The sequence below is a fragment of the Phalacrocorax carbo genome, chromosome 4, assembly GCF_963921805.1.
Source record: "Phalacrocorax carbo chromosome 4, bPhaCar2.1, whole genome shotgun sequence".
Classification (NCBI taxonomy): domain Eukaryota; kingdom Metazoa; phylum Chordata; class Aves; order Suliformes; family Phalacrocoracidae; genus Phalacrocorax; species Phalacrocorax carbo.
Window position 1 is genome coordinate 59,280,089 of NC_087516.1, and position 16,679 is coordinate 59,296,767.

Sequence of the window (16,679 nt, forward strand, 5' to 3'; positions counted from 1 at the left end):
CATGAGTGCTTGAGTAAAGTCTCAGCCTATTTTGTAATTCCTGTATATATAGTTACAAAAATTGAATCACAGAAGTGTACAGGGAAGAAAACCCTTTAAAAGTTATTTGAAATAAACCAAAAAATGAAAGGAACAGAGGATAAAATATGAGAACTTTAAAACTAATAGAAATCATGATGGTGAAAAACCTTTTAAAAGAGTTATTTACAAGAGCTGTTTCTTTGCAATTTTTTTTACTTTTCATAATGACACTAATTTTCATTATCCTCACACTAATCACAATGATCTCCATTTTAAATTTAACAAACTAGCTGGTCCAAGCAATTACCACAATTCACTATTCTAAGACAACTGCTGGCATTCATTAAAGTCTATAATAACTCATCTTTACTCACAGCCATTTAAAAAAAAATTAAGGTCTGGATCTTATTTTGTTATTTATTAAAACCAAATATTAGTTTTGGAGTTAAGGAATCTCCAGTGAGTTCTGTATCATAGAAGATGCACAAAGTGATCACTGTTTGTTTGTTTTGCAGGAATTAACATAACATTGCCTCCAAATAATTTTGCAAACATTAATCCAGACCACATTGGATTCTATCGGGTGAATTATGATAGTGAAAACTGGGCCAGGTTAAGCGCTCTTCTGGTCAGAAACCACAGTGTGAGTGTCTTAACATTAATCTGTCTGGTGGGTCTCTTATAGAGACCTGTAGAGGCTTTTTTTTTTTCCTGCAAATAATCTACATATTCTTGATCACTCTTTTCCTCTTTTCACACAGAAATTTTCAGCTGCTGACCGTGCAGGGATATTGGATGATGCCTTTTCTTTAGCAAGGTAAACTAATTCCCTGCAGAGATTTCAACACAAGTTTTTCAGTTTCCGTTGCCTGTTACTTAGAATTAACTCAACACAGGTGGTTGAAAGAAAATGTCTTAATTTGTTACAAATCTTAATTGTTTATCGGCCTATGTTGTCCTACAAAAGGGGCAAATTCATGAATGCACTGGCAGCTTGCAGTGCCAATGCGGTGAAAAGAAATGCTCCTTTTCAGTTCAGTGGCAGAAAAAAAGAGGACTTTAATTGCACAGGTCTTAGAAAGGGGTCTTTTTGCCATGTAAGTAACAATAATAGAAGCAGTCCAGAAGAAGTTGGGTGTCCAGAAAATCAGAGGCATGCCTACAATGCATAGCATGGCATTAGAAAGTTACCACCTCAGCTATCTTATTTAGAAACTTGCTTGGAAACTTCTAGCTCTTGTACCCAGCCACGCTAACACAGATAAACTTTAGCCGACCTTCTGTGACAGCCTGTAAGTCTGAATCTCCTCAGCCTTTCAGGATGTCTCCAGAGCTAGCAGTCTCTTTTTGTGTAACAGGTGTTAATGTAGTCAGCTGAGGGCTACTCACTTCTGGGCACGCTGGGCTGCTGCACAATGTGAGCAGCCTCCTCACGGCAGTGAGAGCTCCTACGGTTAGGCGTTGACCAACAGTGATCCTCAATGGTCTCACTGGAAAACAGCTCCTAAGTTACATTCCAGACTATTTTCCGCCTCCAAACATTTATTATTTCAGACCTTCTAAAGGAAATAGTGTTCTAATATCTTTAAAGAAACAAGTTCTTCAAATTCATTAAAATAATAGAAGTTATGTTTTCTCCTTCCACAGACCTGGACTCGTGAATTACTCTGTTCCCCTAGACCTCACGAAATACCTAACAAAGGAAACAGACTATTTACCTTGGCAGAGAGTAATATCATCTGTAAATTACCTCGCAAACATGCTTGAAGATGATACAAATCTCTATCCCCTGTTTCAGGTGACGAAGCAAAAAAAATCAATCATTCCTGCATGGGACCACTGGATCTGAAAATTCAGGATCTGTAACAGCAAGAATATTGAAGTTCAAGTGATTTTCAGTGTTGCTGAGATATCAGTATTTACTTCTTATTACTGCACTCTTTTAAACATGCTGAAAACTGCTTAGTATTGATCTCTGAATTACCTGGATTCTCAGTTCAGGAGTATGCACTTGAAGGGTAGAAATTATGCCTAATTTTTCTTACAATCCATCACCATAAGTACAGACCTTTGTTAGTCAAGGCTGTCCTCCATCCAATAAAGAAGTATGTATAGGGCAGCAGAATCTCTGACACCTGCCCTCAGCATGAAGGATGGCTCTATCTCAATGTGGCAGTGAGCAGGTTTGTTAGTTGACCTAACATGCTGAACATGATTTAATGGTCACTAAAATGAGTATGCCCTGAACTCAGCATTATCTATGGAAAACAGTTGTGTCAGTGTGTCCTTGCTGTACCCCAACCTTCATTTGGGAGCACAGACAAGGCTGGAGAGAAGCAGGTTGCCTTTATTCTAGCTGTGCATCAGTTTTGCAAGCATTCAGACTTGGCATGCTGTGGTGATCTGGAAAGATTGTGCATGTGTGTGTTTGTGTTACTTTTTGTTTAAGAGGTGCTAGTTCAGGGAAAAATGAAGGAGAATAAACTATGAACACAAATATATTATTATTTAAAGACATCTACACCCTTTTTCTACCTCAGAAATATTTTAGCTACCTGGTAAAACCCATTGTGGATCAACTGCACTGGAATGATTCTGGAAGCCACTTGGAGAGGTTGAATAATCTTTTTTTTTTCCCCTCCTCATATAACTGACAGATTCAAAGAACACTAAGCAGTAGGAAAATATCTCTCTCTCCCTCTCTTTTAAAGGCTTCTTCGTGAGTCTGTCCTAGACTTTGCTTGCAGCATGGATGACACAGAAGCTTTGAACAACGCTTCTCAAAAATTCGAGCAATGGCTACAAGGAGAACCGTGAGTGCTCACAGCCTCTGTGGCTGGTGAAAAACACATCATGTGACTTGGTCACAGATCTCAAGCAGGAAAGGGGGAAGAATATTCAATTACTGTTTCTTCTTTTTTAGCATTCCTGCAAATCTTCGACTCCTGGTATATCGCTATGGAATGCAGAACTCAGGCAATGAGTCATCATGGAATTACATGTTCAAGAAATACCAAGAAACTTCATTAGCGCAAGAAAAAGAAAAGCTGCTGTATGGCCTGGCATCAGTGAAGAACATCACCCTTTTGGACAGGTGATTTAATCACACAAAGATTTTTCTTTCCCTACAGAAGCAACTGGTCGCCATTTGCTCATTCCCCTGTCCTCTCTCCTGTGCTGTCATTTTTGTCAGATTACAGCATGAGGAATGCAACACATTTTCAAGGCCAGTTATCTAACACCCCCCTCTGAGATTGTACTGTAGTAGAAAAAATGTCTTGTTCCTTTAGTGAAAAGATATTAAACACATTGTAGTTTCTGCACACAGTCAACAGCCTTCAGCTCTTCCAACAGTGCCTTCACCCTGTGTAATTTCAGCTGCCTAATACTTAAGCATCAGGAGAAAATTAGTCTTCTATGTTTCCTCTACAATCAGTGAAGGGAGGCAGGACCTCCAGAGAACTGTTAATCCTAGACCAGGAAAGGGACTTAAAATAGATAGGAAGAATTACTTCTGTATGTTGCCAGTCACCCTCCATCAGCTACAGAGGGAGTTTGATTAGACTAGGTGTCTACTTTCTAAGTAGCCAAAATTAGGCAAATAACCATGAGCAATTGTTACAAACAGTCCTATAAAGGCATCCATGTGAAGTGTCAGTGCTCCTTTAAGTGCTGTGTAGAGGTGCCTGATCTAGAACCAGAACTTACGTATTCATGCCACCATGGCAGTGATGGGGAGTCTGGGTACTGCCCCAAGCTTGTCCAGCTGTCAGACTGGGCGAGCATCTCCCCAGGATGCTGCTCTGCATAGACACACTAGCTCCTTTGAGCTTTTCTAATAACTTTGCATGTAGTTGTATCACGCAGCAGAGATGCAGGCACACACTTCACCGGGGCATTCACCACTTTGTTGGAGCCCTGTCTAAATATCATAAGATGGAGCCGTCTCTGCCTGGAAGAGTTCCAAGTTTAAACAAGATGAAACAAGGAAGCATAGGAGATTCAGAAAGAGTAAACTAGTTAGAGTAATTAAAATAGTGGTAGGAGGCAGCTGTATTCCCAAATTCTTGTGACCGCAACAGCCATAATCTAAAGCCATTCAATAACTAATCACTGACATGATCAAGACATTAATTAATTAGCTAGATCAGCCTATATTTACAGAAAATAAAAAATCCCCCCTGAAGCAGGGAGAATTCGTCTCTTAATTTACTATTAAAATAACAAAGAAGGGGAAAAGAGCAAACAGATTGAGAAGATTGCCCCTTACATATAGGAAGAAAGAAGACGATCCTTAATCTCAGCATACAACATCTTAAGTGTGTTCTGCAGCTGCTCCTCATCTCCCTGCAAATATGCGTCCTGAGGGATCCCTTTACTCAGTCAAAATGGTCAGTCAAAACCATTTTTGCTGGAACTGGAAGTATAACTGCAGCACTTGCAGGCATGCTATGCCCAAATGAGTTTTAATTTTGTGTGGATAAGAGTTTCAGAACAAACAGCACAGATTACAGTGTGAGCAAGCCACCTGTATGTGTGCTCATGGTCCCTATAAGATCTTTATAGCTTGGACTACTACTTTTTTGGTGGTTGACTACCCGAACAGGCTGGTCTACTGACTGATCCAATATTGTTTTCACTATTTGATTAGAATAGAGGAATAATAATGGGTTTGGGCTATTTTCAAGCAACTTAGAGACATAGATCCTACTTACTTTCTACAGAGATGCCTAACTGCTTAGATTTCTTTCAATACAATTATCTCTTGACACAGTTATCAACAGATACTTAAGTTTTAGATCGCTGTACTTCACCTTTAAAATGCTGTAGACAAAAATAGTGTTCCTGCTTGGAAATGGACTATAGACTGTGCTGGCAAATACTTGAGAAATATAGATGTTAGCATTGCATTATTTCTCACCATCATCAGTTAAGTCTACACCAAAAGTGTTAACTTACTATTTGCTTTCCATTGTCTTTCATGAAAGGCTGTCATTGATTCTTGTGGCATTTCCCTTAGGTATCTTAAATATATTTACAACACCAGCCTCATCAAAAGCCAAGATGTATTCACAGTCCTAAGATACATCTCGTACAACACCTATGGGAAAACAATGGCCTGGGACTGGATACGACTTAATTGGCAGTACTTAGTGGACAGGTACGCTAATGAACTCATTGCAAACTTTAGGTCTACATCCATCTGTATATCTTGTTATATGCCATACTTTTCTATATTTTCACTATACAGCTGTAATCACTGGCCCTTGCATGATGAAAACTGAAAGCATATTTAACACAATTATATCCATCTGCTGTGAAAAAGTACCTTGCTGCTAACTTGACAACCATTCTTTCCCCAAATGATCACTACCAATAAATGGTGATTAAAAAGTATAAAAAGTTCTACTAAGGCCACAGAAATCTTGTTATTACATGGAAATTGGTCAGTCATGTCTCCACTCTTTCTAGGTTAGCGGTTGGACTCGATGATCTTAAGGGTCTTTTCCAACCTTAGTGATTCTATGATTCTATTGATTTTATAACAAGAACACAGTGTAGAGAATTTTTTTAATTCCTTCTAGTGCTAACAGCGAAGAGCAAGCGTACAGACAAGCAGTGGCAGTAATAGCAAACCTTTTAGCTTTGCTCCTCCCTATCTGAGTGACTCCTCTCTCTTTCTCCTTTCTAAGGGCTTGGTGAGGGCACAGAAGCAAAGCACACCTGCAAGCCTAGGTCTGTGAACTGGACAGCATTTGCATTGCTGAGCAGCAATACACCTCATTTCCAGCATGAGACAATAAGTCATTAAATAAAAAAAACCAAAAATCCCACAGGAGAGATCATTCCATTAGTAAACAGCACAGATATTGTATAGAAGTACCATTTTCAAGTGTTCCCAAAAATGCTGAAATCTGAGTGCATGTGTTTTATTGTAGCACAGTTAGAAGTTTACGCTTCAGATAATTATTTGTGACTTTTCTTTTCTAATCATTTTCCATCAAAAATAATTTATTAAATTGTTTTTCTAGATACACTATCAATGACAGAAACCTTGGTCGAATAGTAACTATCACCCAGAACTTCAACACTGAGCTCCAGCTTTGGCAGGTATGGTGACAGCACTTCTCTTGGTTTTAAGTCAATATATTTAGATGATCTACTGGCCAGGAAACTTGATATTTTATCTGCTAAATGTATAAAGCAGTATGAGTTACTGTACAACTACCCCAGTGCTACTAGCCTGAGCTTAAATATCTCTCACAGCCAAAACTGCTCTTAACCAGGTCCCTTTAAAAAGCCACTTGCCCAATAGCAGTGTTATTTACTTCTTGTCAATTCTTTTTCTCTCTCTTTTCCAGATGGAAAATTTCTTTGAGAAATATCCTAATGCTGGGGCAGGACAATTGCCCAGGAGTCAGTCAATTGAGCAGGTGAAGAACAACATTGAATGGCTAAAAGTAAACAAGGAGAAAATACGAATGTGGCTAGAAGCACAGACAGCCCTTTAAAGCCTTACTTTGTTAAAAATAACAGGCACTAATTCTGGACTTTCAGATCCTCACAGATATTTAGCAATGTGGATTTCTCACCTAGGTACCTTAGAGGACCAAGGCCTAATATTTTTTCTACAAACACTCAGGAGACCACTGCCAGAGCAATGTTTGTGCAGTTGCCGATCCCAGATCCTGCCAGCACTTGTGTGCAGGAATAGCTTTATATTTTGAGAGATTAATTTGCCTAAAAAAACAGGACAAATGTTTAAAGTTACTCAAGGCAGAAGTGATGGCAGAACCGGGGTCTTCGCTGATCAAGTTGGTCTCACTCCTACCGCATACCACTCTGAAAAGCTACTTCTTCGTTCGCACAGAAGTATATCTACCACACTCAGGGATTCCTTTCCAAGTGCCCCTCATCGGAACTTTCTCTTGAAGGAAAGGGAAGTAAGCAGTAATTTTAGCATTGTCTGAAAATAATTTCCTATATTTATAGCTATAAAAAGTCTACATTTAGGATTCAGCTTTGCTTTCTGGTACTACAGAAAGGCCAGTTAAGCCTCCCTCCCCATAGATTTTTGAAGTTTAACTACCAGTACACAAGGAATCAATATTATCAGCTTCTGTTTCAATGTTATTAGCTGGGATTCTGTAGCTTGGGGTAGGGGTTGTCTTGGTTATTTTTGTCTTATTTCTAAATCTTCTAAAAAGAAAAACTTGTGGCAGCCATTACTGCAAGCAAGACATATGGTACTTACTGTCTCTCTTCTTCAGGGAAAATAAAATTCTAAAATATACCTGGAAATCTCAGTCTCTTTCTAATGAAGTGGTAAAACTGCCTGGCATATAGAAAAGCAGCTGTTAGATAGCCCAGCTATGCTATACATATAGCTTCTTTGACTTTTGAGGGGGGAAAATCTATTATTTCCTCTGAGAAAATAAAAAAAAAATATATTGGCAAATTCAGGCAGAGGGGGCATATGAATCCCACTGCTGCAATTCAGTCTACTGCAGAAGTACAGACAGCACCGAAACAACTCTCAGTCCCAAGTCCCTCTACCATTATGATTCTATGATAAGGCAGCAGGGCAGCTCTGCCTGCCCCTCCCAAGCTGGGAACTGGGGTGCCTTGGACACTATATGAGCAGCAGATGTGAGCATCAGCCCCATCCTCTTTGCCTTCTGCCTGGTTTCCTGAGTGCAAAGGTGCGGCAGAAGGGAACCAGCTAGAGCTGGTCCCTGTCCAGATGCCCTGGGAGCAGGACCAGAGAGCATCTCACAGTGGGTAGCCCTGGGAGAGATTAGGCACAGCTGTCAGGAAACTCTGCAGTGAGATAGGAGGACAGAAGCACTTCTCTTCCCTTCATCCTGCAATGCTATTCAAAGGAAAAGCTAGGGAGATTGAGGAGATGGTTCTAATGCACAGAAATCCTGGGGTACAGGCTCTCCCTGCTTCTGGGCCCTGGTACAGCACAGAGGGCTCCAGAGACATTTATATAGTCCCAGATGGAAACACTTTACCCGGTTCCCCCAGGAGATTCAGGGCTGGTACTGTTTCGGGCCTCTCCCTAGATACCCAAATAGCTGCGACAAGCCCAGGCAAACCTGGTGACCAAGTCAGATGTCCTGTCAAAGGAAAATGTCAGTCATTTGCCTCTTGCAAACAAAACATGACAGGTTTTTGATTAACAGGAGTTACAACTTGCTACAGATACCACCTGCTCTTTAAGGTAAAGACGTGGCAAAGGGCCAGGCAATTTATTTCAGTTTTCCTTCTTGCTCAGATTCACACACAGAGGACAGTTAAAGTGAAGCTGCTGCCCACACCCAAACTATGAGCAGCTCAGTACACAGGGAGCCCGCTGTCCTTGGGCAGCTGCCTGTTCGGTACGACACATGTCAACTTGCCTTCACAATTTTACAGTTTTAGTGAGTGAATTGGAGGGGCAGAAGCCAAACAACAGCTCTGTCTGTCGCAAGGTCATGAACTGGTTTGGTAGCACCGCACTGTAATACTGCCTATCAGCATGTTGTACCACTGTGACTATACAAGAGTATGATCAGCTCAGAAATACGTTCTGTGCACTGTCGGTGCTGTATGTTTTAACTGAAAGTGTTTAACTACAGCTGGCCATGTAACAGTGCAACAACAACATGAAGATGTTGAAAACATAGCTCAATTGTTTTCCCTGTCAGAGAAGATTTAAAGAAATTTGGCAGAAAAATACAATGCTGTAATCATTCATAGGCTTCTGCCACAATTGGCTGCAGTAAGGAAAGTATGAGGTACGGGTACTGTGGGAATGACACAAGATTAAGTAGTTACTTTAAGAGATTTCTATCCTTTGCTACATGTAGTCCCTACTACCACTGAGGGGGAGCAGACTTGCCAATGTTGTTAGCTACAGTGGTAGGCTTTCATCAAGGAAAACATACGTAATGAGCATTTTCTATCATGCTGGAAAGGTATAGCAAAAGCAATGTTCGTCCAAATCACACGGACATACCCTATTCAAGACAGGACACATATTGGTAGTGTTGTGCATCACCGTAGTAGAAAAAATTTTAAAAGTCAATAGGAGAGAAACAACTGAAAAATACCACTGAGGCAAAGGGCAAGCTAGAAGGCAAGGACAAGCCTGAACAACTACTGGGCTTGTGACCCTGAGTGAATGGAGGAGAGAAGTGGATTTAAAGTAGTGAACCAAGCAATTGCCACCTGTTATTTGATTCTTGCTCTGTTCAGGAGGGACCGTGTGCAGCTTTTGTGCCTGAGATGCAAGAGACATATGGTTCATGCTTGGATACTTTTGATGTTTCAGAAAGGTTAGCTGGATTTCTACACTGTTCTTAAGTGGGTAGGTGAACATATAAGTCAATCCAAAAACCCCAGAAGAAGGCTGCTTTTATGGTAGGGTAAAGGTTCTGTCAATTTTAAATAATGTTCTCCAGATTATGCAGTGCTCTTGCTACCTTTAAATGGCTCATGGAGAATGTACCGTATGGCATGTGCCTCTTTCAGACTGTTTGTCCTAGACGGATAACAAATCTGGTATATGCTAAATCTTTCGGTCAGGAACTAGTGCATTTACAAATGGTCTGTGATAAGCTTAAGAATGCCAATTTGAAACTGAATCCAAAGAAATGTGAACTGTTTTAAAAAGAGATAATTTTCCCTTGGTCATTCGATCAGCAAGGAAGGAATTTCCACTGATAAAGCCAAGTGAGGGAGTGCAGAACTGGCTGGCCCCTCAGATCCACACAGCTTTCTGAGGCTCTGCTATTCCTATTGTACCACAGCAAAAGCTATTTCATGCAGTGAGGTAGAGAAACGCTTTGAGTAATCAAAGTGCGATGTGGTGGAGTTAAAGAGGGGCCACTTGTGACTGTTGCAGTGTTGCCTTACACTAGCTCTGCAAATCCTTCTCATATCAGCCACAGCTGTGTGTCTTATAGAGCCTGAGCCCATGGGCCCCAGGAGGCTGTAAACCTGATAGGCACATGAAAATGCTTTATCTTGATGATTCAGGTAAAGAAACAACTGAAAACATTGTATTACTGCACAGAACAAAAAGTAATAGCACCAATGCAAATACCAAGCCGTCTACAACTCCACAACTGAGTCAGTTCCTAAAATAGCAGTTAAGATCACTACAAATCACACAGAGAAAAATACATATATATATACACTTATAGTATGTCTCACTGTTGAAATAGGGCATAATTGGGAAGTATTCTTCTAGTCTTCCCACAATGACCAGTGCCATTTCTTGGCTACCATCATTTTGGGTGATGGCGTCTTCCAGCAGCTTTTGGGACTCACGGAGAAAGGGAAAAAGCCAGCTTGTGATGGGTGCAGGATAGACTAGCTAAACAGGGTCAGAAGCATAGGACCTCATCCCAATACTATCAGGAGGAATACCATACTGCCAGATTAAAACTTCATCTTGTGTTATATGTATCCAATTATGAAAGTTAGTCAAACAAGGTTATGTTTGCTTTCCTAAGTATCTAGGCAGAAGCCAGTTGACCTGGAGATATTCAAGCTTCACATTTACACCTATGGCAGCTGAGTGTATGCCTGTATGTGAAAACTGGTGCAGAAAGATATAGCTATATGAGAATAAGGAGATGTTCTCCAGCTCACAGGTACTACAGTGGCTCATATGGCTGCCCAGGAATCTGAACTTTTCCAAGATGCACTCTGGAAAAAAACACAAATCTATTTATAAAAGCATCTGAAATGTATTTGGTCCAGATAAGTCTGAGAATTTCTGGCTTCCCAGCATATATTCTAAAGAATTGTGAGGGAAGAGCAAATCCTGGAAGACATGACTATGACACAGTATCTGAAAGACACCGTTCTTAAGTGACATTCTCTAGTTGTTTCAGTAATCCCTCACCTGCAGAAAACCTTTCCATATTAACCCTCTCTTCCTCAGAAACTGATGTCCAGTGACTGCTATCCAGCTGATATCTTCTTCCTGGTGGCTTAATGATGCTGAAGCAATGTGTAGAGATGGTCTTAAGAACCAGACTGTCAGGGAAAAGAAGAGATCCAGGCATGAGAGAGGACTGGAGCCTAATTCTTCAAAAGGAAGGCTGGAGATACAGGGTCATTATTCTTAGTAAGAATCAGAAGATAATTTGAAATAGATGTTGCAGTCATATATGTGATATCCACCATGTAACCTTCATCCTAACTAAACTGTCAGTGTTAGTTTTCCTTTGGAGATGGATGAAATGGCCAGGTGCTCTCTAAATATCCTTTCCAGCACTTTTGAATTTGTCAAATTTTTTACAGTGAACAAGAGACTGGTCACTGATGTGGTTCTTCCATAGAGCACAAGGCCAAGCACAGATCATGATGTTCTGCCATTCCAGAGTTCCCATTCTGTACTGCTGGCTGTCAAATGCATTCATGCACCACAGGTTGGTGAAGAGACCTCTCCAACAAGGAACTGTATACCACAGAGCTACAGAGCTCATACCTCTAGCAAGTCTGCAGTTCGGGGGTATTTTTTATGAATTTCACCAAGAGGGAGCCTGAAACCAAACAACTGCAGGATGCTCTCTGGAGAGTAGTCAATGTAGCTATTAGCCAGAGCAAATGTTGCACAACATTATGGCAAAAAAAGGTATTAAGCCATAGGTCAAGTTCTTAAGAGCCAAAAGAGTTGCTGTGACAGTCTAAGAAGCAAATTTTCCAGGTGTCTGGTGGGCAGCCAAAACCAGATTTGATTCATTTGTTTTAGCAAATAGTCACTTTCAGCAAATTGAAATTACAGCCCACCCAGGTTCATTAAGCAACTTCAGCTGGAGAAGACACTATGGACCTGAAGTTACAAAATCACTGATGAAAAGTCATCACCCCCCACCTTCTTCTTGGGCTGGAGCACTTGCGAAGAAAGCAAGCAGATCAAGACTCCATTCTGCTTCCTCCACAGAAATGCACGTGAACTTTTCCACATGGCAGTACACGGGGCCTGGTCTTCCAAATTCCCCCATGGTACTTAAATAATAGCCAGGATCAAAAGCAAATTAGTAACTTTCTAGTTTGGTGCTTTGCATGAGCACCATGTGAATGCAGGCTTGCCAGACCTTTGTATTTTTTTATTACTTTAAGTAAAGATGGATGCCTTTAACAGAGGCTGCTAATAACCTCAGATCTGCATTAATAGGCCCTAAGTAATTAGAAATGTAAAGGAGCACCGTTCCATAGTACAGTGGTTTGAGTAACAGCCTGAAAGGGCAGATGTGTGGTTTAAAATTCTCTCCAAGCAGAAACAATAATTCACCAAGTCTTCCACCTCCTGCACAAGGTTTCCAACCACTGCCTGTAAGGGGCGTTCCTCTTCTCCAGTGCTCTTGTAAATGCAGCCCTTCTTTTACTTTAACACCTCAAGGACTCCAAACCAAAAGGCCCAGTCCTGTGAAAGGGAACATTTCTGTGTCAGGTGAGACAAGATTTCAGCTTTTCATTTCCTCAGCAGAAAACAAAGCTTCATTCAAGCTGCACAGACTCACTCTCCTCCTTCCTAGTTCAGGAGGAAAACAAACAAACAAAAATGTGCTCCCGAAATAACACGACTATTGGCTGCACATACAGCTGCTGAGCTCCCCAGCCAGACTGCAACAGAGGAAAGACAAGCTCCAGGCACAAAAGTGAACCAGTGCAAACTAGGAGGTGAACTGGCGCAAACTACACCCTCAGGTATCGCCCTATCCACAAAACAGAAGCACACAATTGCGTAATTTGAGAAAGGCTGATGCAAGCAGGGACTGGTTTTAATGAACATTGAGTCAGTCACCATGTATTACAAAAACGGAACAGCCAGCAGAGCCAACAACGTGTAATTAGCATTGAACCAACACAACTGAGGGGAAGGTCAGCTGCGGCTAAGATCAGATTGCAGGAGGGGGAAATAAGGTACGCAGCCAAACAGCATGTCTTAATTGGCACTAGAGTGGCCCAGTCAGAAAAGTCAGGCCTAGGATGAAGGCTGCTATTCTTGCAAGCACGATGCTATGCTAACATGCTGATATGGTGCCTTCCGTTCTGCTCTGCACCCCGACCAGACCGCTCGCTCCCCATGTGCCCTAGTCATGTCTGCAGATGCACGGCTAGAAGAGAGCAGAGCAGGGCAAGAATTGTTTGGCCATCTTTGCATTTTGAAAGAACAGAGAACATCTCATTCGGTTAAACCAAACTGCTCATTCTGATCTAATGGATGAGTGGGTTTACTGAGGAAAAAGGCATTTTTGGTATACCTTCTGGGCTGTCTGAATGAGCAGGGAAGCAGTGTGCAGGTTGGAGGAACAGAGATGCAGTTTAGTTGCTGAAGCAGGTTGACACACATGTCCTAGTGACACAAAGAACCTGTTTTGTTTGTTTAGACACACCTGGTTTAGGTGTTAACAGTTCTGCACAAAATATTCAAGAGTTCTTTGCAAAATATTGAAGGGATTTTTATTATTTTAGCTAGGACTCCTTACATAGGAGATGAATGCAACCTGTCAAAGACCAATCAGATGGGGAAGATTAAGGACAAAAAACAACAAGCATCAGAAAACGTATTAGTGAGGTATCATTAAGTGCTTACTATAGGAGATGTATTGCTCCAAAAACATATGTTAAACATAGATTTCCTACTATAATTAGGAGATAATTGCTCCAATACTTCTTAAAATGCAAGTCAAAAATTTTGATCTATTTTCTGTGTGAACTAGAAAAAAATTAATATTGGTGGTCTGGGAAATGTGGTTTGTCCACATATTGCCTAATCTCACAGGGTTGTAATAGCTAGAATGATTTTATGGTTAAATGAATGGTTTAGCAATGGAAATAAATAGGATAATCATGCAGATGCATCATGGTGATGAAGTTTTTTCCTCCTGTAAAAGAAAGGGAAAAAAATTTCCTTAATGGGAGATGGAGGACGTGCAGTGACGTTTTTCCCTATTTTTATTTCTCCACAGTGTATTAAGAGCAGCCTCTAGTGACAGTTGGTAGATATTACATTTAATTATACCGGCTTTAACACAGCATGCATGCTTATGGAAACACTTCCGTAATTATTTGTAATACAGCTTAAAAAAACCCAAAGTTGCCTTAGAGATCTTATGAACAGCACCAGTCATTAATCACCCAAGTGCTTCTAAGTAACATCGCATAACTACTTAACCTAGAATATATGGCAATCATTAAGACTAAAGTTTGCAGGCATAGAAAAAAACCCCAACCCATAAAATAAGCTTCTATGTTACCGTTGAAGATTACATTTAACCATTTGAGTCATTAGAAAATGCAAGTTATGTTTCAAAAAACAGTGGGGTACTGCTACAAAGGACCAAGAAGCCAAACACTCAGAACTCGAGGCAGTTGCGACGAGCTTGTATGTGCCCTTCTACGTAGCAGGCGCACTGGACTCTGGCATGAGGCCATTTTACCTCAAACAGTTGTTTGCAATTCAAACAAAAGCTTCCTAGCAAAAACAGGCATGTGTAATTTTCAGCAATCATAAATGCCCATAAACTCCCTTACACCATCCTGAGCCAGGTATCTGTTAGCTTTTTTTCACCTATAGCAACTGAGGCATTAAAAAGATATTACCTCTCCTTGCAAACTTGACTTTCTTTACAGACACACTCACACTTGTGCTTCAAGGGCTTGTGGAAACAAGCGTCTGCCCGCGATCATGCCAGGTAACTCGCTGTGCTCAGCAAAATGCTGAGGGGCCATGGCAGGACCCGTGCTGCAGTCAGGAACAAGCTTTTGCCGCTGGAGGTGTGTCAGGGAACGGCAGGGCCGGTGCTGCAGAGCCGCTTCCCCTCGGAGGCAGTGTCCCCCCCAGGCCTGCCAGTAGCCCGCAACAAAGCCCTCAACATTTCCAAAAGGGGCTTGTGTTTGTTGTTTTTAATCCATTGCTTTTGAAAGTCATATGTTCTTTTATTCCTCGCTGAAACATTAGGAAATACTTGTTTAAGAAACCTCAGCACCTGCCTTTAAGTCATTACTTCATTTACAGAAGAACAAATCATCCACCGCTGCCTGTGGTGGTTGCTCTCCTGCACTCACAGGTCTGCTCGGACCTCCAGAGAACAGCTCCGGCCGGTCAAGCTTATCTTACAGAAAACGGACCCAGGCTCATGCTTACAACTGTGTCTATAGCTCAGCAATTCAGTGACACTTTCATAGCATTAGAAAGGGAGACTGGAGAGCAAGAGGCCAGGAAATGGCGGCCCAGGCTGGAGAGCAGCCAGGCGTTGGGCACCTGCCCCCTCAGCACCGGGAGGATGGCAGCTGGCACAGGGCCCCTCTCCCTCAGGCAGCTGGGCAGGCAGGCCAGGAGGAGAAGCTGCCAGAGGGACAGGCTGCCCTTGCATGGCTGACTTTCCACAGCCTATGGTGAACAAAGCCTCGTGCCCAGCAGCAGGGCAGAGTTCGCCCTGAGAGAAATGAGAGTTCAGAGCATGAAGTCCCTGTATTCAGTCATGACTCCCGTCTCCTCTCACGCCTACCTCATCCGGTGGGGTGGCCTAGCTCTTACACAGTCTGAGGGAGCCAAGACCTCTTCCAGATACTCATCTCACACCAGTTGAGCCCCCATTTTTCTCTTTTAAAGTAAAAAGCCTCTCCCTGAGCACAGCTGGAGGCTTGTCCCTGCCGCTGGGCTCCAGGCGACAGCTGAGTTGGGCCCCCATGGCATGACAGCCTTCTGCAGCTGCGACTGTGCAAGCACCCGGGGCAGCTCTGGCTTCACCTCACGGTGGCTGCTGGGCAGTGAGGTCCCTTCACAACCCCCAGACACATCGCTGCCTCAGCTGTCCTCGTGGGTGCTCCCCACCAGGGTCACCCACAGCCCACCCTGCCGCCTCACCATGGTGGGGGATGGCGGCAGTGCTCGGGGGTGCGCTCAGCCAGAAAGAGGGGATGGCCCCTCCTGGCACAACACATTCCGGGCCCTCCAGAGGCTTCCATTGTGAGGCAGACCTCTCTCGGGGGGCCGGGAGCCTGCCAAGTGTTTGTGTCTTCTCCATGTAGCGGGCAGGGCCTCAGGAGGAAGAAAGAAAGGGCCTGCTGGCACACTGTGTGGTCTGCAGCACCGCGTTCCCCTGTGTATGGTTGGGCAACACCCAAACCTTCGGCAGGTCAAGTCCCCACACCGCTGGCATGTAGGGAGGGCAGGGGCGGGTGGCTGGGGCCTCTCTCATTACAGCCACTCATTGGATGCTAATCCAATCATCCTGCTAATGAAATCAGGCTGCGCTGCTAATGAAATCACCCTGCAGCGGCCAGGGTCGCTTCGCAGCACTGCTGCGCTTGGCGTTGTGTCGGCTGTGCCAGTGGGTGGCCTCTGCTGAGAGACCCCCAGACCCACTCCCGCTGGTGGGGACAGGCAGCAGGTCCACCACCAGCCACTCCAGCAGCACGGGCTCAAGCCCTCCACCAGCAGCAGCCCCTGCCCAGCAGACGGCAGGGAGCAGAGAGCAAGATGGCTGATAATGAGACACCAATTACTGGTTTTCTGCTTCTGCACCAGCACAGTTTTGCCCGAAGAGCTGCCAGGAGGCTGCCTGGGCCAGGCATCCTCTAACAATGGCCTCCCTGGGCCGCATGGCACAGATACTCAGGGAGGGAGGTGGTTTCTGCAGCACTTG

The 16,679-nt window shown here is 43.0% G+C and overlaps 1 protein-coding gene and 1 long non-coding RNA gene across 2 annotated transcripts in view; one reads left to right on the forward strand and one right to left on the reverse strand.

The window, feature by feature from the left end:
* The window catches only part of ENPEP (glutamyl aminopeptidase), a 37,114-nt gene extending 29,799 nt beyond the window's left edge, over window positions 1–7,315 (forward strand). Inside the window, exons 12-20 of the mRNA XM_064450117.1 lie at window positions 537–664; window positions 783–838; window positions 1,669–1,819; window positions 2,562–2,635; window positions 2,733–2,834; window positions 2,945–3,115; window positions 5,042–5,182; window positions 6,054–6,132; window positions 6,384–7,315. Coding sequence (XP_064306187.1) covers window positions 537–664; window positions 783–838; window positions 1,669–1,819; window positions 2,562–2,635; window positions 2,733–2,834; window positions 2,945–3,115; window positions 5,042–5,182; window positions 6,054–6,132; window positions 6,384–6,533 — 1,052 coding nt within the window. The 3' untranslated portion in view covers window positions 6,534–7,315. The remainder of the gene's footprint in view (window positions 1–536; window positions 665–782; window positions 839–1,668; window positions 1,820–2,561; window positions 2,636–2,732; window positions 2,835–2,944; window positions 3,116–5,041; window positions 5,183–6,053; window positions 6,133–6,383) is intronic.
* LOC135313129 (uncharacterized) overlaps window positions 1–14,784 on the reverse strand; it is a 39,702-nt gene extending 24,918 nt beyond the window's left edge. The window contains exons 1-3 of the long non-coding RNA XR_010372729.1: window positions 14,632–14,784; window positions 12,317–12,448; window positions 1,772–1,881 (exon numbers count right to left, since the gene is read on the reverse strand). This is a non-coding gene — a long non-coding RNA (uncharacterized LOC135313129). The remainder of the gene's footprint in view (window positions 1–1,771; window positions 1,882–12,316; window positions 12,449–14,631) is intronic.
* Between the last annotated feature and the right edge of the window lie 1,895 nt (window positions 14,785–16,679).